This window comes from Coregonus clupeaformis, chromosome 15 (genome assembly GCF_020615455.1).
Source record: "Coregonus clupeaformis isolate EN_2021a chromosome 15, ASM2061545v1, whole genome shotgun sequence".
Taxonomy (NCBI): domain Eukaryota; kingdom Metazoa; phylum Chordata; class Actinopteri; order Salmoniformes; family Salmonidae; genus Coregonus; species Coregonus clupeaformis.
The window spans coordinates 15,178,573-15,205,855 of NC_059206.1; the positions used below are offsets into that span (position 1 = coordinate 15,178,573).

The window sequence follows — 27,283 nt, forward strand, 5'->3', positions numbered from 1 at the left end:
GACCACTTTCATGTCCTAAATGATGCTTACAGAAGTTTATTGTCGAGAACATCACCCAGCAAAATGAGTAGCCATGAGTTGGCATCCTCCATGTTCACTTGTGTATGTGAACTGACTCCAGATGCCAGTAGTGATTCTCAGCATCAGGGCCAGTCCAGAGATCCCCTAACGTTCTCCGAATATTCTCAGAACCCAAATGGAACTGAACTGGCTTGTCTTGTGTTGACCCTGGTGGAGAAAATAAGCATCAAGCTGACATCTCAACAACTGTCTCAAGAAACCAGCCTTTACTTCAAAGATGTTTCTACAGTATTATTCCAGGAAATGGATTTCATGTCCAAACTTGTGAGTTTGGTTTCCTGCATATGATTGGAATATATAATTGCCTTGTCCTTTTTGTTTGTTTGTTTATAGTATTACAATTTTTGTTCCCCCACCCCACAGGTTCACCTTGTCTGCTGCAAGGACAGGTTGCTGTCTCATCTAGCTGCAAAGAGTGTATCCTCCTATGTTATTTTTGAGCTGCATTGCTTTGTGAGTATGCTAATCGTCCTCATGTTTTTTTTGTGATTTAAGAGTGTATTGTATTGCATAGTCAAGTAAGTTATATTGCATACTAGTCAAGTAACTCTAGAAGTTCTGTGTGCATCAGACAGTCTCACATTAGAGGACCCAAATCTGTCACCTGAACCTGTAAAATCACATTTACACACAGGCCTACCAGGCTTTATTTAAGCAGATTGTTCCTTAATGAGGACAGTTCCTGACAGGTGAATTCTTACATTCAGTTCTCTTTTTTCCTGACTAGAATACAGTCAACCAGATTTGGAAATGGAAGTGCTTGCAAGTGCTCCAGAACCCTTGCTCTGGCAACGAACTGGATGCATGCACATGGTCACTTACCACTGTCTTGAAAGCAGTTTTAAAAGAAACATCAGAATATAAACCTGGTATTGAAACACAATTCATCCATCAATTGTATCAACATGTATGTTTTATTTGTCCACTATCTCCAAATAAGTTCTACTTGGTGCCAAATCCTATGTATTTACCATGTGTTTACATGGTAGACCACCCATACGTAAAAATTTATGCACACATGATGTAAGTCGCTTTGGATAAAAGCGTCTGCTAAATGGCATATTATATTATTATTATTATTATAGTTAGGCCACTAAGCTGGAACGGTGTAACTACAGTGTGGCTATGAATGTGTTTACATTGTAATTGTGTTCTACCTACCTATGCATCTACCATGTAAATTCAATGTACATTGGTTTTAGCCACAGTGGGGAATTATCTTTCTTTGCCCCTCAGGGACTTTGGAGAAACTTCTTGCCACTTTCGACCCAGCTGTCACTTCTGCTTACTCCCAGCTTGTCCCTGTAGAGAGAGCGGGCCATGGGGACTCTGCATCATACCCCAGTAATAACACGGCAGACTGGGCTACAACCCTGAGTAACCTCCTAGACTTACTGGAAGTGCTCACTGCATCCAGGTTCAAACTAAGCACCACCAGTGTCTGTTTCACGAGCTCAAGGCTCGCCCTCGTACAGGCATCGGCGTTACTGCGGATAGTAGACTCTCACGTCGACTACTTTGTGAAGAAGCGAGTGCTTCTGCTATTAAAGAGGATTCTCCTTCAGAAGGCGGGCGAGGACATGGCTTTGGGAGAGGCGTCCTCCCTAACGCATGGAGATGATCACATGACGAGTGACATTCTTGCGCTGGCTGATGATGTGTTGCGGGCGGTGCACGCTGATTGGTTACAGTGTGTTCCGGTGGAGTCCGCGGCCATTTTCTTTGGAGGGACGGGCCAATTACGTGGCGGGAGCAGTGATGAGTTCGATCATGTGATGCTGAGGGCTGTTAGTCTGGTTGTGCTCAAGTCACTGGAATACAAAATCCAATCCGCTGGGGGGAAAGGTAATAATGGACTATTTATAAACGTTATTAACCAGTCCTACCCTCGGTACTATGTTTATTCTACTTTAAAGGTAGACTCAGTGAAATGACGTTGCCACGAGCAGCACCGCGGATATTGAGATGAGCGACATGCAAGAATCCGCTCTCACACAGTCTCACACACAGTATCTGCGCATGTGCACGTTTTCTCTTCACGCTGTTAGAGCCTGCTAGGCACGGGACCCAAACAGGTTAGAAGTTGAGCCTCGCGGAAGTTGTTGCGGAAATTACCCCACTATGCTGTTTACTTTCTGCAGCTATGTCATATCGCTGAGTCTACCTTTAACATTACTCATTTCTAAAGCTGAAATAATCAGGAGAAAAACATCATATGATGACAGGATCGATAACTTATATAATAATATCTTTGCACAATGTATACAATAGGGGGCAGTGTTTCCCAACACATAACACGCAATAACAGTATTGCACTGTATTGTCTCGCTCAAGGTAAAAGTTCCTCAGGACCCCTAACCGCAGGTCTAGAATCAGATTACCCTACCCAAATCCGAACCTTAACCATTATGGCTGTGAAAATATCTGACCCGGAATCAGTGGGTCGAGGCAACTTCTACCTACTCCGTCCATTCACTTCTCTCTGGTCCCACAGGTGTACGTAACACCATAGACATCCATGGCTATTTGAGTGCGTTGCTGTTGTTCCTGAGCCAGCGTGGGGTCCAGCTGAAGCAGGGATCTCACTCCTGCTGCTGGGTGTCTTTGGTGTTTGGAGAGCAGGACGACGACATGATGGAAGCAGCCAAGGCTTTACTACTAATATACCTCCATCACAGGTACCATACCACCTCATACACACGTTAATACTAGTAATATACCGCCATCACAGGTACCATACCACCTCATACACACGTTAATACTAGTAATATACCTCCATCACAGGTACCATACCACCTCATACACACTTTAATACTAGTAATATACCGCCATCACAGGTACCATACCACCTCATACACACGTTAATACTAGTAATATACCTCCATCACAGGTACCATACCACCTCATACACACTTTAATACTAGTAATATACCTCCATCACAGGTACCATACCACCTCATACACACTTTAATACTACTAACATTGATGAACAGTAAGAGTAGAATGGCTGGTTTATAATACTGAAACACTGACTGATAGAAATACTGTCTTTTGGCAATGTGGCTTTCTTTTGTATTAATTCTGAATTGTAGTTTTGTCAGGGGTTGGTTTGATTCTGCTCATGAAAATCTGACCTTTTGATTTGGAAATCTCTGATTATCTGAGATCAGTCACCCACATAAAGGAGTAGGTTGGGAACCTAATTGGACCAATTTCCCAGACACTGGACTAAAAACAATGCTCAATGCAGATGCTAGCAAATCCAAGATTAGTCTTATTTTGTGTCCGGGAAACAAACCTATTATGTCCTAGAGATGTCTGACTCTTCTGTCTGTCTTCCTACAGAGTGACCTCTGACCTGGATGCTGATGCTGCGTGTGTCGTCGGGCGGAAACCCCCCACTGCCACTTTCTCTTCCTCCTCCGCAGCATCTCCTTCGACCACAGCATTCTCCTCGATTTCCTAATCTCAACGGAAACCTGCTTCCTCGAGTACTTTGTCCGTTATCTAAAACACCTCCGGGACGACTGGGAAGGGGTCCGAACGGTTTGTCAGAAGATGGATGGGTCGGACCGGTGTAAACTGAGCTGGAAGATTAGCCAGAAAAATGATAAACTATTGGACAACCTGAGAGAGGAACTCCAACAGTCGTTGTGTGTCTCTCGTGGAAGCGTGTCTACTTCGAGCCATCATGGAGGATCAGTCACCATTGTGGACCCAGAGCCAGCTCAGTGTCTGCAGCCCAGCCTGTGTCTGCCTTCAGGGAGTGCAAACACCCTGGCCTCTCCTCCCCCTCTCCGTCTGGTGGACTACGGCAGCTCAGAGGAGTCTGAGACTGAGGACAGGGATCTCCCATCAGTCCTTACACAGGATAGGCTACACAGCAACTCTGTCATTCACACACACAACAGCCACACTTTTGATAGGACGGTTATGTGTCTGACAGAACTCAGAGTGGTGGTGACTAGACTACAGAGGAGGAGTCTGTTTCCTTACAATGCCACCTCGCTCTTGAAACTGCTGACACAGATTGAAGCGAATAGATGTTCTTCACGGCGTTGAACTCCGTAATGATGAAATAAAGGTTACGTGGTGGTAAATGCATTTGGTCTCCTCATTTGTAATTATATTTAGGGTGGTACATTTCCTAGAAATTTATCAAAATTCCCAGTTTAAATTGCGTTTGGAAGGTTCCTGGATTCAGGATGGAATAAGCAGGAATTGTGGGAATCCTTCAACAGGGACTTCTAGATTTCTTAAATCTCTATATTTTTATTTAATACTTATTTTTCATGGCATCCTATTTGTGAATGGATTTGAATGCTCTTTTTGGGGACCTTGTGGTTGTATGACAACTTAAGGTAAGCATTGTTTATGAAGGGATGATTATGATGACAGTTTCCTTTATTTCCAACTACATTTTAATCATAAAGACATTCTAAAAGCAACACGTCCTGTTTGCATGACCATTGTAAGTAAACACACACACACCTCTTTCAACTATGTGTATTTGCTTTTGGCTCCCTCCCTTGAGGCCATGCAAACATCACTGAAACAAGTCAATAAAACATCACTATTTTCCCCACCTGTCTGTTGATCCTCTCCTCTTTCCTTACTCCTGTTTTCACCTCGTTCTATCTGTCTCTACTATGCTTTACTAGAAGGACTATTGTGTGAAGGAGTAGCTCCTGGTCTCCTGTCTGCGTTGTCTGGAGAACAATGCAAACAAGCCACAGATTATCACCTGAGGGCACCTCTGGCTGCAGGTAGCAGGGCTGTCTCTCTCTCTCTCTCGTGTGTCTTTATCTGTGTGTCTGCCTGTCTGTTTATCTGTGGGTGTGTCTTGCGTTGTGACACTTCTCCATTATCGTCCCTCTACGACAACGTACCTGGAGGGGAAGGAAAAAAACTCCTGTCCAATTGTGCCTGAGCTGGGTGTGACCCTTTTCAAGAATGTCAAACAAAGACAGGGAGAGGTAGGGAGAGAGAGAGCCTGCCTGCTGAATGGAGGGACTGTCATGCCTGTTGGTTTCCCACAGTCAACATTACACCAACAGCACTCTAGTGAGGACAGGACATAGCTTACCTGGTTTCCCTACTGAGAGTGAGGACAGGACATACCTTACCTGGTTTCCCTACTGAGGGTGAGGACAGGACATAGCTTACCTGGTTTCCCTACTGAGGGTGAGGACAGGACATACCTTACCTGGTTTCCCTACTGAGGGTGAGGACAGGACATACCTTACCTGGTTTCCATACTGAGGGTGAGGACAGGACATACCTTACCTGGTTTCCCTACTGAGGGTGGAACGGTGGGAAGCTGAGTGGTATATTATATTTCACTATGACCTTGGATTCATTGGATGGTTTCAGGGAATGTGCTGTAGTAGTGTTGTCTAGGGCTTCTCCTACCTGGGATGTGAATAGCTATCGCTGATTTTCTTTTGTTTTACACCTGTCCTAGTTAACGGAGGAGCAGGTTTCAACTCGAGGCCGTCCGAAGCAACCGGTGGGAGTTGACTGGAGTTGATGTGAAATCGTCTCGTTCAGGTGAGCGTGTCCCCCTGTTAGAGGAGCTAAGCCCTATCTTCCATGTTAGGATGGGACTGAATAGACCCTCTGTTTTCTTAGTAGGTCAGTAAGTGTATAGAGACCCTCCAGCTAGGCTTTTCTGAACGCTCTCGCGGTTGATTTATAGTACTGTAACTGGCCTAAACTCAAACTATGAAGGATCTCTGGCACTCTAGCTGGATATTCCATGTGAAGTCATCAGCATTTAACTACAAAGCGTAATTACCATATTGGTTTAAATGGGACTATAAAAATCTCACCAAATGTAATCAGAGTTTAAAGATAAATCTTGACTGGTTTTATTTACTCTAAGGAGAGCATGTACTCATGGAAACGGATTGCTTTACAGTTAACAGTGCCAGTCACAGTTCTTTGGGATATCTAGTGGTGTGTGTGTGGGTGTATGGAATGAGGAAAAAACTCTATTTATCATCCCTTTCACCTTTGGCCTCCTATTCTGCACTTAGCTGTAAATTAACGACCAAACGGTCATTTTCAGGGTTAAAATCTAAAGGTCATCTTTGATAAATTAGAGCCATTGTTTTTCAATCATTAAACTACTCTTTGAGTTGAGCATACGGTCTGTTCTAGGTTCTGCCTTAATGATGTCTCTGTATACAAGTATAACGTATTTTCCCGCTAGGTCATAGTCTGCGTACCACTTTTGCGTGCGTATTTTATCTCATCATGCACGTCAAAGATAAGAAATCACTCCTAGTTCATTTATACTTCTCTACCGACAAACATTTCTCATGCTTGAGAAAGTTGATGAAAAAGTACGATACCAGTACAGTTGAACCCTGTGCCCCTGTACGTGTGTGTGTGAGAGAGAGAGAGAGTGCGGAGAGACACAGAGAGGAGAGAAATAGATGGACAGAGACCAGAGGGGGAGAGAGAATGAAACGGAGAGAGACCAGGGAGAGAGAGAAATAAACGGAGAGAGACCAGGGAGAGAGAGAAAGAAATAGAGAGAGACCAGAGGGAGAGAGAGAAAGAAACAGAGAGAGACCAAGGAGAGAGAGAGAGAGAAAGAAACAGAGAGAGACCAGAGGGGGAGAGAGAAAGAAACAGAGAGAGACCAGGGAGAGAGAGAAAGAAACAGAGAGAGACCAGAGGGAGAGAGAGAAAGAAACAGAGAGACCAGAGGGGGAGAGAGAGACAAAGAAACACAGAGAGACCAGAGGGATAGATAGAAAGAAACAGCGAGACCAGAGGGAGAGAGAGAAAGAAACAGAGAGAGACCAGAGGGGGAGAGAGAGACAAAGAAACAGAGAGAGGCCAGAGGGATAGAGAGAAAGAAACAGAGACCAGAGGGAGAGAGAGAAAGAAACAGAGAGAGACCAGAGGGAGAGAGAGAAAGAAACAGAGAGACCAGAGGGATAGAGAGAAAGAAACAGAGAGAGACCAGAGGGAGAGAGAGAAAGAAACAGAGAGAGACCAGAGGGAGAGAGAAAGAAACAGAGAGACCAGAAGGAGAGAGAAAGAAACAGAGAGAGACCAGAGGGACCAGAGGGAGAGAGAGAAAGAAACAGAGAGACCAGAGGGAGAGAGAGAAAGAAACAGAGAGACCAGAGGGAGAGAGAGAAAGAAACAGAGAGACCAGAGGGAGAGAGAGAAAGGAACCTCCCCTTACAATTTGCAGACAGGGTGTGCTTTGTCATGTTCTTCATTGACTGAATGTCTGAATCCCCAGATAATCTTCAACATCAGAATGCTAACAATACAAAATATCTTCCTTATCAGCGGTGTTCTGGCAGTACACCACTGATGCACACTGCTCATCGCTCTATGGACCAGTCCGACGAGACTAGGTTGTCTACCATGGGTGCTAGTAAAGGATACATTGTAATGTTCCCCATGTGAAAATTGTCTTAGACACACAGTACTGCTGTATACAAAATAAACACTGTACATTGCATCCTCAACATAATACATACTGTACATTGCAGTGGCATACTAACACGGCTCAGTTGGACTTATTGCTGTTTAGGTGTTTGATAGACAGGTGTTTGATAGAACAGGTGTTTGATAGACAGGTGTTTGATAGACAGGTGTTTGATAGACAGGTGTTTGATAGAACAGGTGCTTGATAGGTCGTTTGTATCTGATGTAGTAAAACAAAGAAACATACAGGTGCTCAGGCTAGGTAGCGCCAGTATACATTACGCTTGGTGCCATAATATTATCTTTGAATCACAAAGCAATTGCGTCACAGATGTGTAATCAGTGCAAGATAAGGTTAAACGCATAGACATATAATTACTAGAAAGGACATTGTCCATCAGACCACAGCAATTGAACTAGTATTTGATTTATGTGGTTAAAAGGTTGTTTTGTTGTTCCATTTCAAACTGTAGATGTGTTTGGTTGGTGGTTCCATTGTCTCCGCGAAGTCATTGTGATGTGGCGTTGTTGTTGTGTTTTTGCGGGGCAGTGAAATGTGCTGAGTCGTGCTCTGACTCCCCAGAACACTGCAGAGAGCCCCGGGATGTGCTGACATCAGCAGTGATGTCATCAAAAGGGTCCCCATGGGGGCAACGAGTCTCTCACTCTCTCTCTCACACACACACACACACACACACAAGAGTGAAAGACTAAATGACAAGAATAATAAATAGTCTGCACTCGTTTAGTGGCGTGTGTCTGTGTGTCTGTGTGTCTGTGTGTCTGTGTGTCTGTGTGTCTGTGTGTCTGTGTGTCTGTGTGTGTGTGTGTGTGTGTGTCATCAGAATCTGCCCAGGGCCATAGAGGCCCCCTATTGATGTTGTTGACAGTATTCAGTAGTAGTGTGTTTTCCCTTCACATAAATCAGTCAACGAGATTCAGCCGCGGGACTATTTATTTATTGAGTGGATGGTTGGGGGGCCGGAACATTATTACAAATAATTTGTAGACTGTAAATTGACCCCCAAAAGCCCAAACAGATATAATATTTCACTAAGACATAGTCATTTCAAACCTTGCTTACGTTTGTATACGTCACGTCTCTCTATGACGCATGGGAATACTTGGGAACAGATTTCCAAAATGTAAATCACTTGGAGCTCATTTCCAGGTGTTTTTACAGTCTTATGTCCAACAATAAATAAATAAAACCACCCTTTGGGGAACCCTGCTGTATGTCCTCACTGCCACCTGGGAGTCGAAGAACTCTATAACTCTTTAACCATGACTGGACCACTAGTGGTTGGGATCTGTTTCAACTCTGACCTCGGTTTAGAAAAAACTACAAAGAAAAAAAGAGTAGTCCGTGATTTACTGGGATATGTTGCTAGGCTACAGCCCTGGATTCCATTGACTACCACTGCCAGTGATGTTTTCTCTGCTGACGTGTGTGTGTGTGTGTGTGTGTGTGTTGGACTAGGTGTGGGGAAGCATTGTGAGAAAGGGGTGAAGGCCATTGTGTCAATATTTGTATTGGAAATAAAGAACTGGATGTGCACTTTACTGGAGTGACCTAGGCTATACACACCCACACTATCTACATGACCTACAGGACTGGTGTCCAATGAACTCATCGCCTCATGTTGTAAAATGGTATCAAATCTGACTGATAGTGAATGAATGCACTCTTGACATCTGGAACTAGCGATTTATGAGCAATATATCATGATCAATTCCTGGTTATCTGGTTCATAAATAAAGTACATGAAAATAAAGACTGGCTACTTTACCTTGCTCTGTTACCCAATTGTAAGTTCAACCCTTCCTCTTAAAAATGGAATCCTTATTGGTTAAATTGCCAGGTCAGTTTGTAATTAGAACAAAAAGAACAATGAACACAGTTTTTGTCTTGGACATCAATGCACGCGCAATAGAACAGCAGAATAGTGTACTGCAATTTGTTTTACCACTTTGGGCGACACTACTCACCTCTTGTTGACAAAACAAACAATAACAGCAGCCGTGGGGCAGACAGTGGCTCTGTTTCCCCTACTGCGGATTCCATCTTTAAGGGGCAATCTGTGATTTGATACTTCCATTTCTGGACTTAAATTAATGATATATACACATTGTTTCTTAAAGAATATAACTTTTATAAATGCCTTATTAGCTTAGTTCAACTGCCGAACCCCCATCAGAACCCAAAATATAAACTTGTTTGTTTTACTCTGTTGTTTGTAAACTGTGTACTTGTAAACAAACACTGTGTTGCTTCAAAAAATGGTTAAAGCTGCAGTATGTAGCTTTGTGCCGACCCGACAGAATTCAGATAAAAATGTGAGTTATACATTTACATTTTACATTTTAGTCATTTAGCAGACGCTCTTATCCAGAGCAACTTACAGTTTAGTGAGTGCATACATTTTTCATACAGATCTGTCATTGTCATTGAAGCAATTCTGATAAGTGGTGAATCCATTCCATGTGCACTATTTCTCTGCTTCCTCTCTTTAAGTTTCCTTTTTGCGCTTTGTGTTTCGTACACCAGCTTCAAACTGTTAAAAATTCGAAAATATATTTCACAGCGTTTTAGATGGTACAATGATTGCATGTAAACAATGTTTTTGAGGTGCTGGATATAAAAACATATATTCAGCAAATGATTGAAAGATACTGCACACTGCAATCTTGCTCCCATGTGTTTTATTGGCGACATCGTTTCCACTTTACTTTAGGTCTTCATCAGGCCTCACTTGATAACAGTGGTGGCTGGTGGCACTTTAAATCAGAGGAGGAGAGCATAGTATGGCTGGAACGGAATAAATGGAATGGTATCCAACACTTGTTCCATGTGTTTGTAAGCATTCCATTCACACCATTTCAGCCATTACTATGAGCCGTCCTCCCCTCACCAGCCTCCTCTGTTTGACAACATGTGATACCTATTGACACGTGTTTTCTAACGTAACCCTCCTCTCCCACCCCAGTGTTGTCAGGATGATTGACACCCTATACGAGTGGATCTGGTGGGACCGCATCTGGCTGCCTGTCAACCTGACCTGGGTGGACCTAGAGGACCGAGATGGACATGTCTACGCCAAAGCCTCTGACCTCTATGTGACGTTGCCTTATGCCATAGCCTTCCTACTGGTCAGATACCTGTTCGAAAGGTGAGCTGGCTGACATATAGGGGCAGTTTCCCGGACAAAGTTTAAGCCTTGACTAAGAAACATGTTTTCCTGTAGTCCTGTATGGCTCAGTTAGTAGAGCATGGCGCTTGCATTGCCAGGATTGAGGGTTCGATTTCGGGACCACCCATACGTAAAATGTATGCATGCATGACTGTAAGTGGCTTTGGATAAAAGTGTCTTACTAAATGGTATCTACAGAGCCGTGGAAAAGTATTTGGCCCCTTTCTGATTTTCTCTATTTTTACATATTTTTGATGCTGAATGTTATCAGATCTTCAACCAAAACCTAATATTAGATAAAGGGAACCTGAGTTTACAAATAACACAAAAGATTTATGCTTATTTTATTGATTTAATTAAAAAAGTTAAGCAACACCCAATTCCCCGGTGTGAAAAAGTAATTGCCCCCTTACATTCAATAACTGGTTGTGCCACCTTTAGCTGCAATGACTGCAACCAAACGCTTCCTGTAGTTGTTGATCAGTCTCTCACGTCGCTGTATAGGAATTTTTACCCACTCTTCCATGCAGAACTGCTTTAACTCAGCAACATCTGTAGAATTCTCTGATACAGAGCAGAATTCATGATTCATTCTATTAAGGCAAGTGGTCCAGGTTCTGAGGCAGCAAAGCATCCCCAAACCATCAAACTACCACCACAGGTTCTTACTGTGGAATGCCGTGTTTGGTTTTTGCCAGACATAATGGGACCCATTATGTTTATGAAATAAATTAAATAAGTATGTAATTGTTGTGTTATTTGTTCACTCAGGTTCCCTTTATCTTGGTTTTGGTTGAAGAGCTGATAACATTCAGTACAAAAAAAATATGCAAAAGTAGAGAAAATTAGAAATGGGGCAAAATACTTTTTTCACAGCCCTGTATAATATTATAGTTTGTTCAATGGAGATTTTCCGTTGAAATGGTTTCTAGTCCAGGACTATGCTGTGTCCAGAGAACCGGCTCGTACTCTGTACTGTTCATATACTACTAAACCATGTTTAGATCAAACCTCTACCTCACTGTCCCCCTACACTGTAGAATTCCCTCTCATCAGATACCAGTTTGAAAGGAGAGCTCGCTGAACAGAAAAGCCCCTTTTATAGGTTGCTACAGGGAAGTAGATATTAAGTTACAATTTCACCTGCTTTGGTACTGTGTGTGAGTGTGTGTGAGTGTGTGTGTGTGTCTTTATCCCCTCGCATGTGCTTGTCTATGTGTGTGTGTGCATAGTGCATATGTGTTTGTGAGCATGTGCACTTGTGTGTGTGTGTGTGTGTGTGTATTTAAGTCTAGAGGATCACTCTAGTCTCACCATTAGAAATGCGGTCAGATATATTGGCACCCTTGCATGATTCACTATTTCTTCAGAAATAAGTTGTTATTGAAAATACTTCTGGTGTTACAGGTGTATTTGTTTGATTTACAACATCAAAAATGAAATTGAGATTTTTCTCAAAAGAATGGCTTGGACTAAATTATTCAAAATTCAAGTTAATTTGGTTGGAGGCAATGATTCTCATTTAGTGTGTAGTTCATCTCACCTGTGGTGACTTGCATGTGCATATAAGGTAAAAACAAGGTAAAAAATTCAACCGGTTTTGAAAAGAAAAAAAGGGAACATTCTGCTCCATTGTAAAGTCCAATATATTTGACCGCATCTGTATGTTGTCCCCCAGGTTGATAGCCACGCCTCTAGCCACCTCAGTGGGGATCCGGGAGAAGGCCAGACTGAGAGTAGCAGACAACCCTATCCTGGAGCTCTACTACCGCTCCCACTCCAGAACCCCTGGCCAGGTATTAACCTACTACCTCTCCCACTCCAGAACCCCTGGCCAGGTATTAACCTACTACCTCTCCCACTCCAGAACCCCTGGCCAGGTATTAACCTACTACCTCTCCCACTCCAGAACCCCCTGGCCAGGTATTAACCTACTACCGCTCCCACTCCAGAACCCCTGGCCAGGTATTAACCTACTACCGCTCCCACTCCAGAACCCCTGGCCAGGTATTAACCTACTACCTCTCCCACTCCAGAACCCCTGGCCAGGTATTAACCTACTACCTCTCCCATTCCAGAACCCCTGGCCAGGTATTAACCTACTACCTCTCCCACTCCAGAACCCCTGGCCAGGTATTAACCTACTACCTCTCCCACTCCAGAACCCCTGGTCAGGTATTAACCTACTACCTCTCCCACTCCAGAACCCCTGGCCAGGTATTAACCTACTACCGCTCCCACTCCAGAACCCCTGGCCAGGTATTAACCTACTACCTCTCCCACTCCAGAACCCCTGGTCAGGTATTAACCTACTACCTCTCCCACTCCAGAACCCCTGGCCAGGTATTAACCCTACTACCTCTCCCACTCCAGAACCCCTGGCCAGGTATTAACCTACTACCTCTCCCACTCCAGAACCCCTGGCCAGGTATTAACCTACTACCTCTCCCACTCCAGAACCCCTGGCCAGGTATTAACCTACTACCTCTCCCACTCCAGAACCCCTGGCCAGGTATTAACCTACTACCTCTCCCACTCCAGAACCCCTGGCCAGGTATTAACCTACTACCTCTCCCACTCCAGAACCCCTGGCCAGGTATTAACCCTACAGTGTCAATATTACAAATCACATTTACACCTTTTACATGTAGACCTGATTATTAGTGTCAATATCAAACGTCATTACACTATGAGATTAAATACATTCTAATAGCCTGAATAGTACAAACCCTGCCCATCTGGCACTCTGGTCAAACCCTGCCCATCTGGCACTCGGTCACTGGTCAAACCCTGCATGACTCTGTAAACCACTGGTCTGGTAAAATGGCACTCTGGTCAAACCCTGCCCATCTGGCACTCTGGTCAAACCCCCCAGGCACTCTGGTCAAACCCTGCCATCCGGCACTCTGGTCAAACCCCTGCCCATCCGGCACTCTGGTCAAGCTCAATCAAAGACTAATGCTAGTCAAACTCAATCAATCAACCCCAAATTCCCAGGTTTTCCTGAAATCATGGTTGGAGGATTCTGGATTCCTCCTGATCCCTGGAGTCTTCCAACTCGGTTTCAGAAAAATAAATACAAATAATTACCAGATATTTGCAAGCCTAGTTAACACTCAATTATTCAAAAGAAAACTAATATTTTGTGAACCCAGGTCTGATGGCTAGTGTCAGGAGACAAACAGCTGTTGTTTTGAGAATATACATGGATTAGGTCTTCTGCTAAATTGGTTTTACCCCATCTGATGCTCTGACCAACTCAGTGGCCTTGTGGTTAGAGTGTCGGCCCTGAGATTGGAAGGTTGGGGATTTGATCCCTGGTCTAGTCATACCAAAGAATACAAATATTTCCTGATGTCTCTCCGCTAGGGAGTCAGCATTAAGGAGATGGATTTGGGGTATGGCCCTGCGATATAAATTCAAGTTAATTTGGTTGCATTCAAGTTAGTTCACCTGTCCAGGGGGTGTACTTGTATGTCCAGATGCTACAGGTATAGGATAGGCCATTCTGGCTCAGTCAGGGGTAGTAACATACACACAGTGCATTGGGAAAGTATTCAGACCCCTTGACTTTTCCACATTTTGTTACGTTACAGCCTTATTCTAAAATTGATTAAATAAAACATTTTCCTCATCAATCTACACGCAATACTGCATAATGACAAATCAAAAACAGGTTTTTAGAAATGTTTGCAAATTTATTAAAGTTAAAAAACATAAATACCTTATTTACATAAGTATTCAGACCCTTTGCTATGAGACTCGAAATTGAGCTCCGGTGCATCCTGTTTCCATTGATCATCCTTGAGATGTTTCTACAACTTGATTGGAGTCCACATGTGGTAAATTCAATCGATTGGACATGATTTGGAAAGGCACACACCTGTCTATTTAAGGTCCCACAGTTGACAGTGCATGCCAGAGCAAAAACCAAGCCATGAGGTTGAAGGAATTGTCCATAGAGCTCCGAGGCAGGATTGTGTCAAGGCACAGATCTGGGGAAGGGTACCAAAACATTTCTGCAGCATTGAAGGTCCCCAAGAAAACAGTGGCCTCCATCGTTCTTAAATGGAAGAAGTTTGGAACCAACAAGACTCTTCCTAGAGCTGGCCACCCGGCCAAACTGAGCAATCGGGGGAGAATGGCCTTGGTCAGGGAGGTGACCAGAGTTCCTCTGTGGAGATGGGAGAACCTTCTAGAAGGACAACCATCTCTGCAGCACTCCACCAATCAGGCCTTTATGGTAGAGTGGCCAGACGGAAGCCACTCCTCAGTAAAAGGCACATGACAGGCTGCTTGGAGTTTGCCAAAAGGCACCTAAAGGACTCTCAGACTATGAGAAACAAGATTCTCTGGTCTGATGAAACCAAGATTGAACTCTTTGGCCTGAATGCCAAGCGTCACGTATGGAGGAAACCTGGCACCATCCCTACGGTGAAGCATGGTGGTGGCGGCAACATGCTGTGGGGATGTTTTTCAGCGGCAGCTTCTGGGGAAACTAGTCAGGATCGAGGGAAAGATGAACGGAGCACAGTACAGAGAGATCTTTGAGCGCTCAGGACCTCAGACTGGGGCGAAGGTTCACCTTCCAACAGGACAATGACCGTAAGTACACAGCCAAGACAACGCAGGAGTGGCTTCGGGACAAGTCTCTGAATGTCCTTGAGTGGCCCAGCCAGAGCCCGGATTTGAACCCGATCGAACATCTCTGGAGAAACCTGAAAATAGCTTTGCAGCGACGCTCTCCATCCAACCTGACAGAGCTTGAGAGAAGAATGGGAGAAACGCCCCAAATACAGGTGTGCTAAGCTTGTAGCATCATACCCAAGAAAACTCGAGGCTGTAATCGCTGCCAAAGGTGCTTCAACAAAGTACTGAGTAAAGGGTCTGAATATTTTACCAGTCAAAGTTTGGACACGCCTACTCATTCAAGGGTTTTTCTTTAATTGTACTATTTTTTACATTGTAGAATAATAGTGAAGACATCAAAACTATTAAATAACACATATGGAATCGTGTAGTAACCAAAAAAGTGTTAAACAAATCAAAATATATTTGAGATTTGAGATTCTTCAAATAGCCACCCTTTGCCTTGATGACAGCTTTGCACACTTTTGGCATTCTCTCAACCGGCTTCACCTGGAATGCTTTTCCAACGGTAAAAGCTATAGCGAATTTGGTGACGTCTGATGCACCCCAACTTATTAAAGTCAACTTAGTAGCCGTCCACATAAGGGTTAGTAGTCCTCTGTTTAGCTGGCAGCTGGCGCTAATCAAACACACTTGGCTCTGAACTCTGTGTGTGTGTGTGTGTGTGTGTACGTCTCCCAGGCAGTTATAGATGGTCTGTCTAAGAAGAGCGGCTGGTCCGTTAGGCAGGTGGAGCGCTGGTTCAGAAAGAGAAGAAACCAGGATCGTCCCGGAGTTCTGAAGAAGTTCAGAGAGGCTAGGTAAAACGGGTGTAATGGTGTGTGTGCTTGAGCACGTGTGTGAGATAGAATGCTTATGCCACATTTTCACCTTCCCCTGTCTGTCTGTCTTGCAGTTGGAGGTTTGTGTTCTATCTGTTGGCGTTAATTGGAGGAGTTATGTCCCTGTATGATGTGAGTATACCCTAGTGATCCTCTGCTTCACAAACACAAGTCTTTACAAGCTAGCAATTCGGCGTGTGTCGAGAGATGTCAAGTTGTGGAGTGAGGTTACAGTATTTTAACTCTGTTACATTCAGTACCAAAAAAACACGCACCGGCTACAAATTCCTACTAACACTTTATGATATGTTATACATAAAAAATGGACATAATCAAAGTAGAACTTTAACAGGTTGTCCCGGGTAAAAGCAGGGAGGAGGTCAAAATGGAAGACTCAATTGCTGGATAAAAATATTATCTGAGCTGAGCTGAAATTGAGAACTTCTCTTCAGTCATTCTGCCCTGAAGTGAAGGAGGGGAGAGGGGGAAGAGGAGAGGAGAGGACAGAGAGATGAGCTTTGGTGATGGCTTCAGCAAGTGCCTGTAGGCCTCTAGCCAATGCCTGTACAAACAGTTTAAATTGAAAGCATCGTGATGAGATTGTCCTGTAATGTTCTTTAAAGATTTCACTGCATGTTTTTCCTTTGCTTTTTGTATTTCAGAAAGAATGGTTTTATGACACACGGGAAGTGTGGAACAGATTTCCTAAACAGGTGTGTATGTATGCGTGCGTATCGTGTATATGTGTGTGAGTGTGGACACGTGTGTGTTCTGGTCATTAGGCCTACTGCTGAGCGATTAGTGCTTTTTGAGGTCAGTTCGGTTTCGGTTTGATTATTTAAAAAATGATCTGATTTTTTCGGTTAGATTTTTGAAACATAAAAATGTATGCATTATGTGGATTGAATGCTGAAACAACACAGAATAAAACAATGAATAACAGTCCCATGATGGTAGCGACGGCCTATTACGGCTTATTATTCACAATACTTTACTTTCATAACATATTTTGGGGGCTTATTTTGGACCTAAGCTTGTCACCTGTCTTCCTGCCTTTGGGACAACGGCTCCCATTGTTAGGGCGGAGACATGAGCATCTTGTCATTATATACAGATCTCTGCCCACACCGACCGGACAAGGAGGCATATAGAATATTGGTGGGTTGGAAACTACAACTCCCAACAGGCTTGATCTGATTTCTCTATAGAGACACTTCACATTGAGCTCACAGAATACATTCAAATAATTGAACCAACGTTCGTCAATTAGTTGTAAAAAAAATAAATAATTAATAGCTCAGCACTACTGGTGATTTACCAGAGAGATTTCTAAGAGCTCTCACTCTCCCTTTACTCTTCTAATGTGTCTCCACACCAGTAGAACTAACCAGGAAGAACAACAACACATCATACTTGAACAGCCTCAACTCTTGGCTAACATTTTCACGCAATGTCCAGATTTACGAATTTGCTCACAAATAAAACATATAAAACTTGTCTAATACTTATTCTCAGGTCCAAAACACACACACATACACACACAGGTCCATATTTAGTTGTGAGACTATTTTTTTTTAATTTACTTGATTTATTTTTAACATGTGGGGGAATGTGTGTATGGTTTAGATTGCTGTTCAATCGTTACTGGGTGCCAGGTCCTAATCAAAGGAATGATGATATCACCCAAACTGGAACGGCGAGGCTAGGATAATGTTTGATCAGGCTCCACACCTAACAATGTTGTTTGGGGTTTAAAGCAGATCTAAGTAGATACAGGCCACGTCCCAGATGGCGCCCCATATGGGCCCTGGTCAAACGTAGTGCACTACATTAGGACTAGGGTGTCATTTGGGATGAAGACATAGTTTATAGAGAGATGTTGGATGTGCTGTGTGTGATCGTATTTGCAACAAAGAATTCAACACAGTTGGTAACTACCTGGTATCCAAGTTGTAGGCCTACTTAGAAGGGCTCATGTTGATGAATCCCCCAAAATAAAAAGTGGTTATTAGGTAGACTAATTATTATGCAATTATAATTTTAACCATGTAGTTGCTAAGTAAAACCAGGTGAAATAGCGGAGTGTAAATCACCATGTAGCTCTGGGGCCGTATGTGTCAAGGGTCTCTAAATAGGAGTGCTGATCTAGGATCAGGTCCCCTCTATCCATGTGTTTTTTTTCATTGTGATCTAAAAGGCTAAACTGATCTTAAATCAGCACTTCTACTCTAAGATGCTTGATAGCTATACAACCCCTGATTTCTTTGCCCCAGCTAGAGACACTGTCTCCCTCCGAAATGGCACCCTATTCACTATTTAGTGCACTACTTTTGAACAGAGCCCTTTGCACTATATAGGGAATAGGGTGCCATTTCTGATGCAAACACTCAGACAAAGGAGAAGGGCTTTGGAGAGCTCTTTGTTTTGAGTCCATTCTGTGGGACTGTGATTCATTCATGGCACTGTAGGATCATGTTACCTGTTACTGGTGTTTATCTCTCCCTCTCTCTACACACATCTCATTATCTTTCCCTCTCTGTCTCTCTCTGTCTCCTCTCTCTGTCTCCCTCTCTCTCTGTTCTCTGTCTCTGTCTCTGTCTCTCTCTCTCTGTCTCTGTCTCTGTCTAGACTATGCTGGATTCTCAGTACTGGTACTACATGCTGGAGATGAGCTTCTATGGTTCTCTTCTCTTCAGAGTCACCTTTGATGTCAAGAGGAAGGTGAGAGTCGGGGATCCCAGTCCCTGCCAGCCCCTATGGCTTTTCTCAAGCTCTGCTTTCTTTCGCATACCCCTGCATTATCTTCCACTCTAACCCGTTTACCTGCTTCTCATAAGATGGAAAAACAAAAGCGGTACTAAAGCTCTGCTTTCTCACGAGTTCCCCTACTCCAGTTCTAATTAAATGGCGGCCTGCCACCTCTGGCCAGCGAGGCATTAAATGTCTTATGGAGATGAAAAGTACAAAGTGTGTAGAAATGACCATATCAGGAAATCAACAAAGTATTTTTAATAAATAGTAAATTGCAGTTGGCTCCTCATAAGCAATTACAGTTCATTATCATTTCCACTATATGACACACACGATTAGCCGTTTTATTAGTTGGTCCAACATGCCTGACATTGTCCATCTGCCTGCTGAGTTATGCATGTAACACTATCAGGTCATTTTGAGGACACGTAGTAGGATAACAACAGTGCCAACAGAAACAACAACAACAACAGGTGATGATCTTTGTTGTGCGTTGTGTTGTCTCCTCTAGGACTTTAAGGAACAGATCATCCACCATTTGGCCACCCTGACACTGCTGTCCTTCTCTTGGTGTGTCAACTACATCCGCATAGGAACCCTGGTGATGCTCATTCACGATGCCTCCGACGTCTTACTAGAGGTCTGCTACCACATGGAGTGTGTGTGTGGGCCTGTGGGCCTGTGTGGGCCTGTGTGGGCGTGTGTGTGTGTGTGTGTGTGTGTGTGTGTGTGTGTGTGTGTGTGTGTGTGTGTGTGTGTGTGTGTGTGTGTGTGTGTGTGTGTGTGTGTGTGTGTGTGTGTGTGTGTGTCTGTGGCAGACACTTTAATCCAAAGCAACGGTTACGTCCCAAATGGACCCCTGTTAAACGTAGGGCTCCTGACAAAAGTAGTGCACTGAAGTGAATAGGGTGCCATTTAGAAGACACCCATAGATTGAGCTGTGCAGTATGATAGCGGGGAGACTCATTGCGTGGTTTTCTCTCTCCTACCCCAGTCTGCCAAGTTGTTTAACTACGCCAAATGGGAGAGAACCTGCAACAGTCTCTTTGTGGTGTTTGCTATTGTGTTCATGGTAACCCGACTGATCATCTTCCCATTCTGGTAAGGCAACTGACAAGCCCTAGTTGTGTGTGTGTGTGTGTCGCTCTCTATTATATGTTTACCAGTTGGCGCACAGGAGGAGTAATTGTCAGGTGAATGTCTTTGTCTCGTGAGCGCTCAGTGATACAGAAGCCAATATTTATTGAATTATGTTCTGTCTGTCTCTCCTGTTAGAAACAATCAACCATCTCATTTCACTCTGAAAGGCCAAACAAAGAGACGTTGAGCTTTGCGAGAGTACAAAACATAATGTTCTGTTCTCTGCAGAGAAAATAAACAAACCTTTCTTTTTTCCCCCCACATATTTTAATTATTTCCCCCCCTGCTCTGTAGTCACAAATAAATAAAAAAGAAAGAAGGTTTATGTTTGGTCAGGTTCAGGTTGTCCCTTCCTGTTTCAGTCTGGTGCCTATTGAATACGACCCAGTGTTTCTGCAACTGATTCATCTTTCCTGAGTCAGACAACAATTCATTTGAATTGAATGAGAACGAAAGGTGAAAAGCTACAGATAGTTCCATAGTATTTACCTGGTTATTTCAATAATGATAAAGCCCTGTAAAGCAAAGGTTAGCCATTATTTTCCTTCACAACGGCTTGTGATTAGTAGGCATGAAAAGCTAAACATTTTGAATAGGAAAAAGAGCCTTATTGGATTCTTATTGGTTATACTGCCTCTGCTTCACGTCCTTCCATCCACACTGAACACCACCCAGAACAAGTTTACATGTTTAACAGAGTAAAATGCACCATCTTCATCATCATCATCATTGTTTGTATTGTTTCTGTAATTCCAGGCTGATCCACTGTACATGGGTGTACCCCACCCTCCAGTACCCCCCGTTCTTTGGATACTACTTCTTCAATGTGATGCTGCTGGTCCTCCTGTTCCTACACATCTTCTGGGCCTACCTCATCCTGAGAATGGTCAAGAAGTTCCTCTTCGGCAAAGTGAGTCATCTTTTTGTCAGTGTTTTTTTTACATTCTTCATCCATTCCCTTTATGACGTCCATCATTTGGTCACAAAGTCACCACTTAAAGCAGGCCTGAATCATACCAGTCTGACACTCAAACCAGTGGTTCCCAAACCGTCTCTCTGAGTACCCCCAGTCGTTCCACTTCCATAAACAGGTGGTCTTCCACTGATCTACCCCAGTACTAGCATACCTGTTTTCATCTGTGGTCCTCTGTAGCTCAGCTGGTAGAGCACGGCGCTTGTAACGCCAAGGTAGTGGGTTCGATCCCCGGGACCACCCATACACAAAAAATAAATAATGTATGCACGCATGACTGTAAGTCGCTTTGGATAAAAGCGTCTGCTAAATGGCATATTATTATTATTATTATTATTATCTGGTCAACTAATCATCAAGCCTTTGATTAGTTGGAATTAGGCTTGCTGGTTTTGGGATAAGTCAAATAAGTGGAATGACCTACAGGGGGGTCAGCTACCACTCAGCCCAGTCAAAGCTCTTCTCAGTCCTGGCAGCCCATTGGTGGAACCAGCCTCCCCCTGAAGCTAGAACAGCAGAGTCCCTGCCTATCTTCCGAAAACGTCTGAAACCCTACCTCTTCAAAGCGTACCTTAAATAAATCAAGTATTGACAAGTATTTTCCTACTAGCACTGACTTTGCTGATAACTACTTTATTGACTCAACATGAACTTGCTATGACTGTGATGGTACTTACAAATTGACAGAATACCAACTTGATGATTAGTTGACCAGAGGTTGATGATTAGTTGACCAGAGGTTGATGATTAGTTGACCAGAGCTTGATGATTAGTTGACCCGAGGTTGATGATTAGTTGACCCGAGGTTGATGATTAGTTGACCCGAGGTTGATGATTAGTTGACCAGAGCTTGATGATTAGTTGACCAGAGGTTGATGATTAGTTGACCCGAGGTTGATGATTAGTTGACCAGAGGTTGATGATTAGTTGACCAGAGGTTGATGATTAGTTGACCAGAGGTTGATGATTAGTTGACCAGAGGTTGATGATTAGTTGACCAGATGAAACAGGTGTACTAGTACTGGGGTAGATCAGTGAAAAACCATCCTATATAGCTACTGCTGTACACACCTTTTCTATAGATATATTAATGTCTCTACACACCATCCTATACAGCACATAGTACCAGTCAAAAGGTTGGACACACCTACTCATTCCAGAGGGTTTCTTTATTTTTACTATTTTCTACATTGTAGAATAATAGTCTGTTCTCTGTCAGATGACTACAGTGTCTGTTCTGTGTCAGATGACTACTGTGTCTGTTCTCTGTCAGATGACTACAGTGTCTGTTCTCTGTCAGATTTTACATTTACATTACATTTTAGTCATTTAGCAGACGCTCTTATCCAGAGCGACTTACAGGAGCAATTAGGGTTAAGTGCCTTGCTCAAGGGCACATTTACGTCATTTAGCAGACGCTCTTGTCCAGAGCGACTCACAAATTGATGCATTCACCCTATAGCCAGTGGGATAACCACTTTACAAATTTTTTTTTGGGGGGGGGGGTAGAAGGATTACTTTATCCTATCCCAGGTATTCCTTAAAGAGGTGGGGTTTCAAATGTCTCCGGAAGGTGGTGAGCGACTCCGCTGTGTGTGGGGGGGGTAGAAGGATTACTTTATCCCTATCCCAGGTATTCCTTAAAGAGGTGGGGTTTCAAATGTCTCCGGAAGGTGGTGAGTGACTCCGCTGTGGGGGGGGTAGAATGATTACTTTATCCTATCCCAGGTATTCCTTAAAGAGGTGGGGTTTCAAATGTCTCCGGAAGGTGGTGAGCGACTCCGCTGTGTGTGTGTGTGTGTGAACAGTTTTGACTGGGCTGAGCGGGAACTATGCTTCCGCAGAGGAAGGGGAGCCAGCAGGCCAGAGGTGGATGAACGCAATGCCCTCGTTTGGGTGTAGGGACTGATCAGAGCCCGAAGGTACAGAGGTGCCGTTCCCTCGCTGCTCCAAAGGCAAGCACCATGGTCTTGTAACGGATGCGAGCTTCAACTGGAAGCCAGTGGAGTGTGCGGAGGAGGGGGTGACGTGAGAGAACTTGGGAAGGTTGAACACCAGACGGGCTGCGGCATTCTGGATGAGTTGTAGGGGTTTAATGGCACATGCAGGGAGGCCAGCCAACAGCGAGTTGCAGTAATCCAGACGGGGAGATGACAAGTGCCTGGATTAGGACCTGTGCCGCTTCCTGTGTAAGGCAGGGTCGTACTCTCCGAATGTTGTAGAGCATGAACCTGCAGGAGCGGGTCACCGCCTTGATGTTAGCGGAGAACGACAGGGTGTTGTCCAGGGTCACGCCAAGGCTCTTCGCACTCTGGGAGGAGGACACAACGGAGTTGTCAACCGTGATGGCGAGATCATGGAACGGGCAGTCCTTCCCCGGGAGGAAGAGCAGCTCCGTCTTGCCAGGGTTCAGCTTGAGGTGGTGATCCGTCATCCATACTGATATGTCTGCCAGACATGCAGAGATGCGATTCGCCACCTGGTTATCAGAAGGGGAAAGGAGAAGATTAGTTGTGTATCGTCAGCGTAGCAATGATAGGAGAGGCCGTGTGAGGATATGACAGAGCCAAGTGACTTGGTGTATAGGGAGAAAAGGAGAGGGCCTAGAACTGAGCCCTGGGGACACCAGTGGTGAGAGCACGTGGTGCGGAGACAGCTTCTCGCCACGCCACTTGGTAGGAGCGACCGGTCAGGTAGGACGCAATCCAGGAGTGAGCCGCGCCGGAGATGCCCAGCTCGGAGAGGGTGGAGAGGAGGATCTGATGGTTCACCGTATCAAAGGCAGCAGACAGGTCTAGAAGGACAAGAGCAGAGGAGAGAGAGTTAGCTTTAGCAGTGCGGAGAGCCTCCGTGACACAGAGAAGAGCAGTCTCAGTTGAATGACCAGTCCTGAAACCTGATTGGTTTGGATCAAGAAGGTCATTCTGAGAGAGATAGCAAGAGAGTTGGCTAAAGACGGCACGCTCAATAGTTTTGGAAAGGAAAGAAAGAAGGGATACTGGTCTGTAGTTGTTGACATCAGTGGGGTCGAGTGTTGGTTTTTTGAGAAGGGGAGCAACTCTCGCTCTCTTGAAGACGGAAGGGACATGGCCAGCGGTCAAGGATGAGTTGATCAGCGAGGTGAGGTAGGGGAGAAGGTCACCGGAGATGGTCTGGAGAAGAGAGGAGGGGATGGGGTCAAGCGGGCAGGTTGTTGGGCGGCCTGCAGTCACAAGTCGCAGGATTTTATCTGGAGAGAGAGGGGAGAAAGAAGTCAAAGCATAGGGTAGGGCAGTGTGAGCAGGACCAGCAGTGTCATTAGACTTAACAAACGAGGATCGGATGTCGTCAACCTTCTTTTCAAAGTGGTTGACGAAGTCATCCACAGAGAGAGAGGAGGGGGGGTGTCTGTTCTCTTGATGAGCCACCAGTGTCTGTTCTCTGTCAGATGACTCCACCAATGTCTGTTCTCTGTCAGATGACTGCAGTGTCTGTTCTGTGTCAGATGACTACTGTGTCTGTTCTCTGTCAGATGACTACAGTGTCTGTTCTCTGTCAGATGACTCCACCAGTGTCTGTTCTCTGTCAGATGACTCCACCAGTGTCTGTTCTCTGTCAGATGACTACAGTGTCTGTTCTCTGTCAGATGACTCCACCAGTGTCTGTTCTCTGTCAGATGACTCCACCAGTGTCTGTTCTCTGTCAGATGACTCCACCAGTGTCTGTTCTCTGTCAGATGACTACACCAGTGTCTGTTCTCTGTCAGATGACTACAGTGTCTGTTCTCTGTCAGATGACCACCAGTGTCTCTTCTCTGTCAGATGACTACAGTGTCTGTTCTCTGTCAGATGACTCCACCAGTGTCTGTTCTCTGTCAGATGACTACAGTGTCTGTTCTCTGCCAGATGACTACAGTGTCTGTTCTCTGTCAGATGACTACAGTGTCTGTTCTCTGTCAGATGACTACAGTGTCTGTTCTCTGTCAGATGACTACAGTGTCTGTTCTCTGTCAGATGACTACAGTGTCTGTTCTCTGTCAGATGACTACAGTGTCTGTTCTCTGTCAGATGACTACAGTGTCTGTTCTGTCAGATGACTACAGTGTCTGTTCTCTGTCAATGTGGTCTAGAATCTAGCTTGTTTTATTGTTTCATTGTTCTCATTCTGTGAATGTAGACTTACTGACTGGGCAGTTAGAACATTGTGCAAGTGTGTGCATGTGTGTGCGAGTGTGTGCATGTGTGTGTGTGTGTGTGTAAGTGTGTTGGGCTTGGCAAGGTGCTTGATCCCTGTCAGCTACGGCAATGGCAGAAAACAGCCAAGGTGCCAGAGGCAATTACTCAACCCCCACGAGGTCACAAGGCAACAGTGGGTTGCCATTGGAACCTAATTATTGGGGATTTAGCATTGTGCCTAACATAATTATATTGGTGGAGAGCACAGTGTGACTCAGAACGGTCAGACGGCTCAAGGAGAGAGAATAGAGCCTATATTGGTAAGCCTGAAAGACTGACCTGACCTACCATGGATTAAACTCCAGGTGGTTTTGATTGATCGAAGGCGGCCAACTTTGGGAACTACTGTGTTAGAGATAATGATGGTCTCTGAGGTAGAAAGAGGAATCTTGCTGTATGTTCTGAGTACATTGTTTTTAGGACCATTAATAGATTTCTCTCTCTCTATCTGTCTCTCTGTCTCTCTCATGACTCCAGATGACCAGAGATGAAAGAAGTGATGAAGAGGATGATGGTGAAGGAAGCAGTCTGACTGAAGAGGAAAAAGAGGAGGGCAGGTATCGTTATGGCAACGGATCTGGAGTGGGCACAAAGGAGGGCAACAACGGCTGCTTCAGACACTTATCTCTCTCAGAGAATGTCTGCTCATCAAAGACTGTTTACTGACCCAGCTCGTGTCGTGATTGCCGGAGCCCTGCACCAAAGGCAGGGAGGGGCGGGATCAAGGTCATAGGAGAAGCTAGAACAACACAAAACAGATTCCATCCCATATGGAAAAACGACAACAATCAGACAAACATTTAGATTTAGATTTCTGACTCTGGAATTTGGAGTGTAGTCTAGTAAAAAAAGAAGTACTTCACAAACAGAAAGAGACCGTTTCTCTTGGCCTGTAGTTTCTTCCACGTCCCAACTCCTCTCATCTTCAAGGAAAACAATGTTGACGATGGCACAGTTTCACATGGAACCCTCCTCAGACAGCAACGAGATAAAGACCAGAAAACCCAAAACACTAAAACCCTTGTGTTTTTGTTCATTGTCATATTTCATCTGTTCAGTATTGTTGCAGAAAGGTGGTGCGCAAGCACGTCGTAAAACGGTGCCAGGCGGCCGCTCCGCTTGAGCCCTTCATCCATCAAGGCCTGGCTAGGGTTTATAGTTTATGGGCTGCGTTCATTCACTAGCGGCCTACATGTTTTATTTCAACCTCTGCTGGCTATGGGGGTTAGTTATGGACAACCAGGTGATGAATGAGAGCCTATATCACAATGGACTCCTCCTTTCTTCTTCTTCTCTCTCTTCTTCTCTCTCTCCTACTCCCTCTCTTCTCTCCTACTCTCTCTCTTCTTCTCTCTTCTTCTCTCTCGCTTCTTCTCTCTCTTCTTCTCCCTCTCTTCTTCTCTCTCTTCTTCCTCTCCCCTACTCTCTTCGTCTCTCTCTCTCCTACTCCCTCTCTTCTTCTCTCCTACTCCCTCTTCTTCTCTCTTCTTCTATCTCTTCTTCTCACTCTCTTCTTCTCTCCTTCTCTCTCTTCTTCTTCCTCTCTTCTTCTCTCTCTCTCTCTCATTTTACATGTTCGTCATCTCCTCTCATCCCTTTCATGTCTTGCCACAAGCATTTTTATTGAATACAATCAACACTTTTTAGTACTTTATGTACATTTCTTCATATTTCTTAAAAACAACATGCCAATATTTTGCTAATTGATTGATCCATACAGTAACTATGGTCTGTATTTTACAAGTGTAACATTTATTTGATGTAGTATTTAATCATATGATTGTATGAAAACGTGTGAGCCAGAGGAAAAATCCTATGTCATTCAGAATGCTGAAGAAACTTTTACGTAACATTGAAACAAGGTTATGTTACACTGTTTTAATGAAGCACTGTAGAACATTTAGGAGTCACTCACGGTGATGTGTAAAACACATAGGTTAGTATTTGTATGTCTGTTTTTAATTTGCACATCTTCCCCCAAATATGGAAACACATTTATACGGTCTA

General features: G+C 44.2%; 2 protein-coding genes across 9 annotated transcripts; both read left to right on the forward strand.

Annotated features, from left to right (window-relative positions):
* Positions 1–227: 227 nt before the first annotated feature.
* On the forward strand, positions 228–25,956 carry LOC121548345 (ceramide synthase 2). Of its 8 annotated transcripts, none has more exons than XM_045224996.1 (12): positions 228–345; positions 445–534; positions 10,524–10,706; positions 12,406–12,523; positions 16,059–16,177; positions 16,273–16,330; positions 16,861–16,911; positions 18,827–18,919; positions 19,461–19,589; positions 19,944–20,050; positions 20,846–20,999; positions 25,754–25,956. In XM_045224996.1, exons 2-12 carry the CDS (start codon positions 509–511, stop codon positions 25,940–25,942), a joined length of 1,227 nt encoding a protein of 408 aa, XP_045080931.1. In that variant the 5' UTR covers positions 228–345; positions 445–508; the 3' UTR covers positions 25,943–25,956. The 8 variants fall into 8 exon arrangements, with proteins under 8 accessions (XP_045080931.1, XP_045080938.1, XP_045080933.1 ...); XM_045225003.1 differs by lacking the exon at positions 228–345 and adding an exon at positions 5,546–5,631 and having other exon boundaries at positions 489–534; XM_045224998.1 differs by lacking the exons at positions 228–345; positions 445–534 and adding exons at positions 4,877–5,408; positions 5,546–5,631.
* On the forward strand, positions 543–4,185 carry LOC121561528 (protein Lines homolog 1). Its single transcript, XM_045225004.1, has 3 exons — positions 543–1,926; positions 2,576–2,759; positions 3,427–4,185. Exons 1-3 carry the CDS (start codon positions 1,662–1,664, stop codon positions 3,545–3,547), a joined length of 570 nt encoding a protein of 189 aa, XP_045080939.1. The 5' UTR covers positions 543–1,661; the 3' UTR covers positions 3,548–4,185.
* Positions 25,957–27,283: the final 1,327 nt, after the last annotated feature.